The sequence below is a fragment of the Ciona intestinalis genome, chromosome 4 (assembly GCF_000224145.3).
Source record: "Ciona intestinalis chromosome 4, KH, whole genome shotgun sequence".
NCBI lineage: Eukaryota > Metazoa > Chordata > Ascidiacea > Phlebobranchia > Cionidae > Ciona > Ciona intestinalis.
The window spans coordinates 1785732-1797504 of NC_020169.2; the positions used below are offsets into that span (position 1 = coordinate 1785732).

At 36.7% G+C, this 11773-nt stretch overlaps 2 protein-coding genes across 3 annotated transcripts; one reads left to right on the forward strand and one right to left on the reverse strand.

Annotated features, from left to right (window-relative positions):
* The first annotated feature begins 672 nt into the window (after positions 1-672).
* Positions 673-11747, forward strand: LOC100182058 (NTPase KAP family P-loop domain-containing protein 1-like). Its single transcript, XM_002124996.4, has 14 exons — positions 673-911; positions 1147-1284; positions 6550-6689; positions 6931-7326; positions 7810-8034; positions 8107-8259; positions 8636-8705; positions 8793-8926; positions 9052-9177; positions 9240-9340; positions 9819-9957; positions 10401-10544; positions 10839-10955; positions 11256-11747. Exons 1-14 carry the CDS (start codon positions 884-886, stop codon positions 11493-11495), a joined length of 2151 nt encoding a protein of 716 aa, XP_002125032.1. The 5' UTR covers positions 673-883; the 3' UTR covers positions 11496-11747.
* Positions 1278-6509, reverse strand: LOC100176650 (transcription factor RFX4-like). Of its 2 annotated transcripts, XM_026834215.1 has the most exons (11): positions 6072-6509; positions 5830-6005; positions 5514-5737; positions 5333-5457; positions 5084-5253; positions 4606-4771; positions 4053-4255; positions 3410-3568; positions 2806-2976; positions 2317-2455; positions 1278-2085 (listed from the first exon to the last, which is right to left on the reverse strand). In XM_026834215.1, exons 1-11 carry the CDS (start codon positions 6187-6189, stop codon positions 1649-1651), a joined length of 2088 nt encoding a protein of 695 aa, XP_026690016.1. In that variant the 5' UTR covers positions 6190-6509; the 3' UTR covers positions 1278-1648. The 2 variants fall into 2 exon arrangements, with proteins under 2 accessions (XP_026690016.1, XP_026690015.1); XM_026834214.1 differs by having other exon boundaries at positions 5830-6507.
* Positions 11748-11773: the final 26 nt, after the last annotated feature.

Consider the following 11773-nt stretch of genomic DNA (forward strand, 5'->3'; position numbering starts at 1 on the left):
AAAAAAACTCCTCGGACGTTGTTATAATTGTGTTCTTAAAAAATGACGTTTCTACGTCAAATTCCTTCATCTGAGTAAAACTTTATACAAAAAAAACATTTATACCTGAAAAGACATGTATACTACCGTTTTAATTGTTTATAACGGTAATAGGTATATAATTGCTTATTACCGTAGTTAAGTGACACATTTCACACTTGTGTTTACTTTCGGATGCAAAAAGTCGCTTGCATGCTTATGACTGATAAGTGAGTGGCGCCTTCAAAATATGCGGCTGTTTACACTTCAGTTTAGTGCTACCTCATTTTTTCTACGACGATCAAATAGTTTTCTTTAAGCTTGTGAAATCTGATAAAAGTTCGATGGTGTTTACGTTTACCGCTGTAGAGATATGCGTTTGAATACGTCCTGCGAGTTTAGTGTGTGCGTTTTAGGCGGAATAATTGACGTCAAATGTCACGCCCGGATCTTGCAAATTAATCTAAAATACAATCTCAAACGCTTCAGTTAGGAGTATGTTGCGTAAGGCTATACTACTGTACAAATAAGTCTAGGCATATACGTGAAAAGCTTCATAAATCAGCATCGGCGCACCGCCGTCGAGTTAATGATTGGTCGTTGTCGAAACCTTACCACACTATAGCAGTGTGTTGTATGGGTTTTTGCCTTTATCTCCATCAGTGCACACGCCCCTGTCAATAGTCAACCTTAGCCTACACAGACCTTGATACTATACTAGGCAGTTTTCTGCGCCAATGCTTAAGCAAGGGTGACTCAGAACAAGTTTAACAGAAAGTTAGAAAACTTAAGAAAAAATAAACCATAAGTATATATGCATAGTTAGCTTGTGCTTGTGCATTTAAAGGCGAAAGAAGTGCCGGACATGTCGCAAAACCGAGACAGTGCAACAGGTAATTAATAGAGTTCTGTACTTGGCTTGGTGTGTAAAAGCATGCCTACGCTCTGGTCAATGTGTACAAGCAACTTGTGGCGGTGTTTAAATATTGCATCGCCTACGGGTAAATGTTTGTAGTTCACTTTGATGGCTGTAGGCTTACGCACAAGGTACAGAATCAAAAGACAAGCATTAACTAGATCGAAAAAGTAACAGCAATGTGTCAGATTGTATTGTTGTGTACTGTGCAGGCGCGCATGACGGCTTGGGATACTCGAAACTGGCTCGTGTCCTCGGCGATACCATTGCATGCAAGAAAGCTCCGTTCACGGTCGGTGTTTATGGAAAATGGGGAACAGGGAAAACGCAAATGTTGCGGTTAGTTCGAGGTAAGAAACTGTCAGTTTTCTATTTGTTTGTGAAGAGAACTGTTTACTTGTTCATGGAATGTGTACATATAGGTTTCAGCACCGGACAGTATCTGTTCTCGCTTACGAGAGTAATAATCGAACATGAAGCGTACTAAATGTTAGTAAATCGTTTTTTAATGCAAAAAAACAAATTTTATATAAAAGCGTACACCGGCAGCTTGTTAGATTTCATTAAATATAAATAAACAAAATAATTAAAATATAAACGAAACAGTGAATTAATAAATAAATAAAAAGCCAATAAATGTGCAGAGTATGCATTGTAAAAAGGTATAAATGTATAACGTGTATATGCTTACTAAAACCATGTGCACAAACGGTATCACTTTCTTAAAAGCATAGCACCGCCAGGCGCGTTATTATTGCCTGGTAGTAAGTAAAACGAAGCTCTTTCGTTTTCGGGCTGAAACGCAGGTTCTACCACCACTGCCGGTCTAGGGTCGTTTTGAATCATCATTCTGTCAAGGCGAGTATCCTGTACCATATTTGTCTCGGGAAAATAGGAAGGGTTGATACAATGAATTTGCTTAGGTTCGATTTTGGGCTCTTTCCGCTCGTTTACTTCCCTGTTTCGCCTGTAAGCTGGTACAGAATTGGAGACCTCCCGTAGGTAAGCGCTATTGTCGCCACTCCGTTGGGTATATTTATTATTATTTAATGGAAACGGTTGCCGACTGTGGTTCGATATACTGGATTCGCCAACATTATTAGTAGTAGAACGACTTCCTGAATTTTTGAGTCGTGTAAAATAGAAAGAACCTGTGGCAACAAAAAAATGAATTGAATTGAATGTAACTTACTTTATGTCGAAAACGACAGTCGTTATAACACGGGTGTTAATGCGCACCTCGTGCCAGCTCACGAGTCACCATGCATGTTACTTTGTGGGTGAAATTATATAATAATGAATGGTTTAAAGAGGCCACTGCAAAGTTATGGCAAAATGTTTGGTGTATAACACAGAAAAACCGTAAGAATAAGTTTACGCACCCTTTTTAATCACGGATCGAAGTCGTTTCATCCCCTTTGCTCTTTCTCCACGGAAGCAGATTACGTGGTTAATATAGTCTCCAAACAGCAGCATCACAAGATGAAATGTTCCGACTGATTCGCTCGACTTTAAAGTTATCTATGGAATTTCCAATAAAAACAGTACGACTTTAACAGCAACAATAGCGTTATTGTATTTTCCTTAATACGTCCTTAATTAGGAGTAATATAGTAGGTTAGAAATATACATGCTTGTATTCACTTTTCTTTGTTGTTTTTTTGCAAACAAAACAAAGAATTTCTACCGAATTATAATAGCCTCACGACTTTAAAAGAGCCTTGTTATTTGTTCAAAACACGGTCAGGAAATAACGGATTTAGGAGCAAAATATCTCATGTTACCCTACAGTAATGATCACTATTCCGTAACAAATACAATTACTTGTTTAATTTATTACCAATCGTATCTAATCCTTTAAATTTAAATACCTCTGTCAGCATTTTGCTTGCGTACATTGCCCACTTCATAACGAATTGCCTCGTTCGGTCAGTTATAACTTCGTACCCCTTGCTTTCAAGCTTACTTTCTGGTATGAGACCAGCATGTCGATCTATTATTTCAAGCAAGAGGCAAACGTACATTTCCACACTCGCGTGACACTGAAGAAAAAAATTACAAAATTGTTACTTAAATCCCACCCAAAAATATAGTTCTGTGGGGTTGGTGGAATAACGATAGGTGTAGGACCCAAATCCCTTATTTCCTGATCGTATTTTGAACAATTAACAACGCCCTTTTAAAGTCGTGAGGCAAAGATTATAATACTCTGTACAAATTCTTTGTTGTGTTAGCAAATAAAACGAGAAAAGTGAATAAAAGCATGTAGAATATTTTTTTAACCTACTTTATTAGTCCTAGTTAAGTCGTATAGTGGTGCGGGTATTTAAATATTATATTTTTACAATTAAATAGGAGAAGAAAAAAGAATGAAAACACGCCTTACCTTACTCCACATTATTATACTTTGCATTTGAAGTTCACAATTTGTAAATAGCAACCTTTGACTTCTTAAAATAAAATCACAACACACACCTGCAAAAGCTGACAGAAGTTTGAAATATAACTCATCGCCTCTTCCTTCTCGTTGCATGGCGCTGATTGGTCGCCTGTCGTGTACACGTCATCACCACCAGCGAACGTACTTTGGGCAACAATATCAGAAACACCAAGATTACATAGATCATCTAAAAGCTAAAAAAATCGTTAGCCATTTTAAAACATTACAACAAGTAGAATTTTAATATAAATATTCATGCAGGTTTACAAGGGGCCGATGAAGTTGCCTAAATCCCAGGTTATTCCCCGGCGTGCCATGCTACAGGACCTAACCCACTTATACAATAGAATATATAGGGGCATGGGTAGCTTATAGTAAACTTAACTACATCATCGTTGTAGGGCCGTAGGCTTACGTCATTTAAGACATACCACGGAATAAAAAAACTGCATCATGCATATATTTTTTCATTAGATTTTTGGCTGGGGCAAGATGAGACGTGTTTTAATCTTTTTTTGCTCACTTTGGTAGTCAACAAAACACAGAATCATATAAACGTAGCCTAACGACTCTAAATCAGCCTTGTTATAATAAAACACGATTAGGAAATATAGGAATAAAGAGCTATCAGTATCCCATCTTACCCCACAGCACTATACGCTTCTACAGGTATTTTACCTGTGTTAGAACTAACGGGTCGACCAGCGTTTTTCTCGCTTCTTTCGCTACGTGACAGAGCGTTGTCACTCTCCTGACATACTCGCCCCACACTTTCGCCGCTTCGATCCTTGTACTGATAACGTTAGCATTGGTGGTAGAGTCATAACACCTCTTTGCGCCGACCCAAGACGGTAAAGTTTTTGCAAATTTCCGAATGGTGACTAAACGTACAAAGAATATAAAGGTTTTATTTGAACTATAGTTTTAGGGTAGCACCATAAAGTTTTAATAGATATATAGTAGGGTGGTGGAAGATGGGACAACTTTTCACTCTATTTTCTCGACCCACTTGGTAGTAAACAAAAAACATTTAAAAAAATATAAAACAGTATCTTTACGACCCCCATATAGAACGTTGTTAATTTTTAAAACACGATCAGAATATCCGGATATTATGTGCTAAAGGTGTGCCAGCTTTCCCCACCCTATACTATATTCTTAAAAATGGGTTTCCAAAGATGTTATACTCATTAAAGCATATTTTTAAATGCTGTAAATACCGTGAAATTACCGTTAAATTCTGTTGTAAGTGTCGCCAGGCAATCTGGCAGCAAAGCCGTCGTAGCTTCTTGAAACATTATGTCATCACACAGAGCAATTATCCCACATATATCGGTTGTTTTCAACATGCTCTTGCACTGGTTTGGGATACTGGCTCCAAAATTGGACAAATGACTCTGTGTTGTGAAAAAAAGTGTGATTTAAATTGTCAAACTTGACTCGGTTTTCGGACTACTAAAATGGCACACTTTACCAGTACAGAAAATTCATAAAAATTATATATTAGGGTGTGGGAAGTTGAAACACCTTTAGTACATAATATCCAAATGCTCGGATCGTTTATTAAACAATTAACAGCGGTTTGTAGAAGTCGCGAAGATACGATTTTATAATTCTTTGAATCTTCTTTGTTTACCGAATAGGACAAAAAAATGAAAATGTGCCTCATCTTCCCCCACCCTATGTGGTATATTTATATTAATATGCACCGTTGTTTTCTCGAAATCAAGACTGATAATGTACCCAAGCAAGCGGCGGTTGTAGCAACGGTAAAAGTCGAGAAAGGCAGCCAACGTTGGTTTCGTCCAACCATCTTTTATTTCTACGTCGTCTTCAGTTGGATATGGGGGCAACACCAACGAAAACGGGTTCACATTTCCTAAAATATATTGCTTTTAAAAAGCTATACATTTTGCTGCAGTGGGTTATGGGCCTAGAGTTCTAGCTAGACTGTATACTTTTGGCTTTTATATTTGCCATTACATCAGCAGTTTGATATGGCACCGTTTCATGCGATGCTACATAGTTGTACTCAGGAGTCTGTGTTGTACCTCCACTCGTGATCTCGTTTCGCCGTTGATAACTTCAAAAAAGCAAATGTGAATAGCAGAAAAAGTTTTAAAAAGGCGACACACTTACGAACTGTTGTTTCTAAGTAAGTTAAGTCCTTCTCCAAATGCGTGGAATTTTCGGGCATAACGAGATAAGAGTTTGACGCTCAGACCTGCGTAATGATAGCGAGATTGACCACGTACACCAAGTCTACGAGTTGTTAAATTTGGAAAGCAAGCTCGAACAATCTTCCCGAAAACCGCTTGATTAAACGGCTTAGTGTTGCTGTCCCGGCAAAATTTCTGGTACTCCTACAAAACGCAAAATGCATTTTACAATGTACAGTAGTCTAGTGTTTATTTTCGACGCAATATTTGTGGGTAAATATTTAAATAGAGCCTACATCAAACATAATGCTCCTTGGTACACTTGTGAGAGAATTTTCTTCGAAATTCTTAGTAAGCCACTCAGTGGTTATCGTTGCCTCATTGCTGCATGGTACAGGATATCTCATGTGTATGGGCATTTCCCGGGACGACGAAGACATGTACGTTGTTGCTGGTTCGGATACCAGCATTCCTATAACATTTAGAAAAAAAAAAGGTTTTAATTCACTGGAAGCAGTAAGATTAGGTTGATACTTACCTACAGTGTTACCATGTTCGTCTACAACAGTAATTTCATTTGTTCTATTAACAGCAAGTCGCTTTGTTTTGCTGGGTGACATGGAAACTGCTACAAGGCCTACGGTTTGCTGCTGCATTTTTAACCTGCTGTTACACTACTAAAACGCAGTTCTATATCTAAATTCTATAGCTTTTTAAACATAAAAGCTCTGTCTATTCCTAAACTAAACAATTTCTGGGGGGTCTAGTTTTTACTACGGACCAAATAGAACACTGATGTTTTGTTTTCCTTTGGTAAGAGAAGAAAATCCAGGCGGTTACAAATATGTCGTTATTACGGCACACATCTTATTTATCTTTATTTTATTACATCATAAAGGGCAACACAATTGCCCTTATTTTGTAAATCATAAAGTGTACGTTTACGTGGGTATAAAACACAAAAATACAACAGTTTAAAATTACCCTAAAAAATAATCAATTTATTTTTATTACAGAGAGATTGGAACTTTTGACGAATGCTTCCCGAAACAATCGATCTTTATCAGTAAATATTTTTACTTTGGTGTACCGACTATTTTTCTTTGACCCGATCATCGAGCCCCCTCCAAAAGATACGAAAATCATCTTTGTTGATGTAGGTATATTAAAATTAAATGATATATTATCTCCCCTATATTGTGTTGAATCTTGCTGTAAATCTGCAATAACACAGGCATTGACTACCCAACCAGGCTCGCGTCTCGCAGGCAATTTTTGTATTTTTTTAAAAAAAAGGGGGTTTTTAAAATTTTTTTTCCCCGTTTTTTTTTTTAAAAAAAATGCATGAAAATTTAGGTTTTCGAAAGACATCTGTTACATTTTGTCCACTTTTTCAGTTTAGCATACTCGACTATGCTGGAAGCGACAAACTATGGGCCGGAGTCATTACACACATTTCTACAACGATTGACGAAATCTTTGGAAAATGGGCAGTAAAAATATTTCGAACTTGGCACTACAAGCCCGAAATTGACCTCAAGCCTTATTTGGAGCCACCTAAAAGTTACCAAAAATCGACCAGTTCCGGATGGAAACTCGCAAGAATGTCCTCATTTATTGTTCCAATCCTTGTAATGCTGCTGGTGATAACAGCCGTTGTGTGTTTCACGATGTTCGGTTTGCCAAACTTTGGAGATATCGGTGCAGGCAGTGACAAAGATATTGTAACCACAGTTGTTGCATCTGTGCTCGGTCTCGGATTCGCTGTGAAAGTTGTGGATGTTTTCAAAATGGTAAATGTTTTAAAATTGTTATATACAGTAGGGTGGGAGAAGATGGGACACATTTTCCTTCTATTTTCACGTTCCATTTGGTAGTAAACAAAGAACATTCGAAGAATTATAAAACCATACCCTCACGACTTCCATAAACCGTTGTTTATTGTTTAAAACTTGATTAGGATATTTGAATATTAGGTTTTTTTTCCCCCCCATCTTCCCCCACAGTACTATATCTGCAGTTTTGGTGGGTTAGATGGGCCACCAAAACCATTTATTATCCAACATCCTGGTCGTGTTTTGAACAATTAACAACGGTTTATAAGAGTCGTGAGAATACGATTTCACAATTTTTGAATGTTCTTTAACTATACCAAATGGGACGGGAACATAAAATGTAAAGGTACAGTCTCTTCTTTCATCCTTCTATACTAGTATACAATATGTAATTTTCCTAAACAGCTGCTACAAATGCTTATAGTCATAATTATTTTTCAGGTTTCTAACTTGGCTTTAACGCAAGCTTCGAAGATAACTTCAATGTCAAAGAAAGCTGACTTTACGACTTCTTTGGGTTTCATGGCTAAAGTAAAGAAAGAGATATACTACATGACTTCGGTAGTGCAATATATGTCAGTACTTTTACAGTACGACATAAAAATTTGTCTTATCATAGATGACGTGGATTTGCTCGGAAAAGAAAAAATCATGAGTCTGTTTAAGGTAATTTCAAATAGGGGTCCGTTTCAAAACATCAATTACACATACGCCTGGTTTTAATTTTTACTTTGACAGGTCGTGTCTTTGTTGCAAAACTCCAGATGCTCCAGATACGTTCAAATACTATGTATGGATCCAATGATAGCTGCTAACCTGATTAAAAAAGCTCTCTGTCGTGAGTTATCATCGAACGTGAACGGACATGCTTTCCTGCGAAGAAATATCCAAGTAAGTCTTATTGCATGTATAGTGGGGTGGGGAAAGATGGGACACCTTTTCATTCCATTTTCTCGTCCCATTTGGTAGAAAACAAAGTACATTCAAAGATTTGTAAACCGTATTCTCACGACTCAAGTAGACCGCTGTTTGTTGTTTAAATCACGATTAAGATATTTAGATATTATGTACTAAAGGTGTTTCGTCTTTCCCCCTAAATACAAAATAGTTTCACTGAAATACGAAAGACAATTTGAGTGTGATAAAATAACGTGAAAGCCTATATACTATATGGCTAACAAATGCCCTTTTTGATAGAATACACCTTGAAACGATTTGATCAAACTAAATTTAGACACAACCTCTAACAATATATTTTTTTATACAGCTCCCGTTTCACATACCATCATTCGACGACAGAATTCGAAGCCGATTATTTCTACTTAAGCAAGAAAGCGGTAGGTTATAGGAAACATATTTAGGTTTTACATTTTGCCTGGAAAACATATTAACCACTAAAAATATATTCCCGTACCGCGTTTTAGAAACTGTTAGGCAACAAACGATTTCAACAAAAAAAGAAAAGTCGAGTGGGCATTATAGCACTGAAATGACCTCCTTGCTTTCGGTTGTAGCATCTGCCGAAGAACCTTTGCCAAAACGACCACTTAACAGAAAAGTAAGCTTATATGAAATAAGCGACATATATAGCCATTATGGCCGCCTTTTCTAACAATTATTTCGGTCAAGTTATGAGCCTTAAGTGGGGTAAATGTTTGCACGTTATCAGCTCTGTATTTTTAGCTCGAACGCTACAACGAAACAAGACGAGAGGTTCTTCACTGTTTCCAAAACAGCATTTATCTAAAGCGGTTTAACCAAGGCAACGAAAGATCAGTTGACCGTGTATTAATTTCAACACAATTCGCAGTAAGAATGCCTTATACACATTCACTAAATACAGTGTTATAATAATTGTATCGTTTCACTAGCTGCGTCTGTACCAAAGCAAGCAATGTAAGCCAATAGGTCCAAGAGTCGATACAGAAGCAATAGCTGCATGGATTACATTAGCAGATCAATGGCCGTACAGGTTAGAAATTTTGACAAGTATAGATTGTTCTTGTCTGGAATATAGGAACGTATAGACTACATGTCTGCCGACAATGGTATATCAGCTGTTGTTCTGCTGATGTAATTATAATTGTAAACATTTTATATAAGAAGTAATGCTAATTAGTCAGTTACATATATAGTACTGTGGGGTAAGATGAAACACCATTAGTACATAATATCCAAATATCCTGATCGTGTTTTAAACAAATAACAACGGCCTATGGAACTCGTGACGATACGATTTTATAATTCTTTAAATGTTCTTTTCTTACTTGCAAATTAGACGGAAAAATAGAATTAAAATGTGTCCCATATTTCCCACCAAACTATATGTAGTAACACGTAAGCAAACACGAGGTAAATGAAACCGACCCTTGTAAAAACGGATACCGTTGCTTTACCACGCAAGGATAAACAAGAAAGTACATTCATTCATACATTTATCTTTGTACTAGACTAAGCTGGATCTGGCAAGCGATCGATGACAACGCCCAAAATCACACCCTAGACCCACAAGCTACAATTAAGTTTGCAGGCTGCTCTCCACTCTCTGATATTTACAATCTGGTTGCTGCAAAGTTGACGCACCCCGAGGTATATGTAGCTCATGTAGGAAATGTTTGGTTTAAGTTAAGGTTTTCCATAGAAAATTTCAATTTTTAGGATAAATGTTTATCATATAGTACTGTGGGACCAAATAAATAGCTTTACATCCCATAATATTTCCTAAACCTGTTTTTAACAAATACCAATGCTTTTTAGAGTCGTGAGGACACTACTGTATAATCATATACATGTATATGTGGTGGGGAAAGACGGTACACTCCTAAATTATTCTTTGAAAGTTCTTTGATTACTACTAAATGGAACGTAAAAATAGAATGAAAGGTGTCCCATCTTTCCCCACCCTATTATATTAGTTGCTTACTAGTACTACAAAATGTGACGATAGATGTATGTATCATCTCACTGTAACTTATAAGAACTGAATATCAGCATATAAAGTTGAAGCACAAAGTCTTTTTATTCCATCTTAGAACTGGCGATCTTTGCTGGAATTGGACGGTGATCCAGAAACGTTTGTTCAAATGTTAAAGACGTTTCGATTCACAATAGATCAGATGAACAGTTTTCTACCGATCACAACAGATTTAAATCGTTCCATTCGTGGAATTATCTGCGTAAGTGTAAATTTTATTCTTCTCCAAAGATCCTATATACACAAAACAAGATTTCAGTGTACCGGGCTAGGTCTCTATCGGGGTAAAAAAATTCACTGGCGTATTTATCGCCGTCTGCCCTGGCCTATAAAATAAAGTCTTTCTAAAACAAACTTTTAACATCCACTTACAGTGTTTTATATTATAAAGTTAGTTATATCTCGAATACGTTGAAGTTTAAAAACCATAAGGATACTCTCTATATTATTTTCTCATTGCTAAATTGTCTATATTTATGTTGGTGTCTTTGTATAGAACGCAGCGTCAGAATGCTTGGTTAAACAAACAAGTTCATTATTTGATGGTTGTCGGTCAAGATGGAAGTTTATGGAACCCGTTGAAAGGTGGACAGTAGAAGATGTTTGTGAGGAGGTATATAACACGTTCCGATGTAGTAGGGTGGGGTAAGATAGAACAGGTTTTCCTTTTCTGTTTTCGTACCATCAGGTAGTATATATGCAAAAACAATTACGGAATTATATAACTGTTGCAAACCTAATAAGAGCGATTTAGGTGCTTTAACGATACCCCATCTTACCCCACAGTATTATGTGTAACGTCAAATATACTCTTGAATGCTAATGACATTGAGATATATATAGGCGCTGTGGCTATTTTGTATGCCAGGGCTATCTGGCTGTATAAAAAATACTCTGTTTTTTTTTCTATTAGCTGGAAAAAATTGGAATTAACACAAGAAACATAGAAAAGTATAAAGAGCTTATTCACGAAAAAGAAATCAACGGGCAAGTTTTGTGCGAGTGCACTCGTGAGGAAATGAGAACTGAATTTTCGATGACGCTGGGAGATTGGGCGGTCATGAAAAAGTATTTAGGTGCACTGAAGACGTACCATGGCTTAAATAGAAGGTCAATTATGGTAGATGACCTTGAAAATGAAACCTTGACGTGACAGATTTATTCTTATTGTATGTCTCGTTGTGTAACATTAAGTTTTATTTATTTAACCCTAATTTTATAGCATTGTTGTACTCAAGGATTTTTACATTTTATTATTACTTAGTTGCGTACTACTGAAGGAATTATCAGATCCTTTCTAACCTGTTTGTAAAATAAAATTTTGAAAAAAAGGGTCAGAAAGGCGTTGTGTAGAGAGGTGAAAATGTTTTGCTGCTTTTTAATTACACTAATGACCGTATATTTATACAATTTCGTAGGGATTTTTTTATG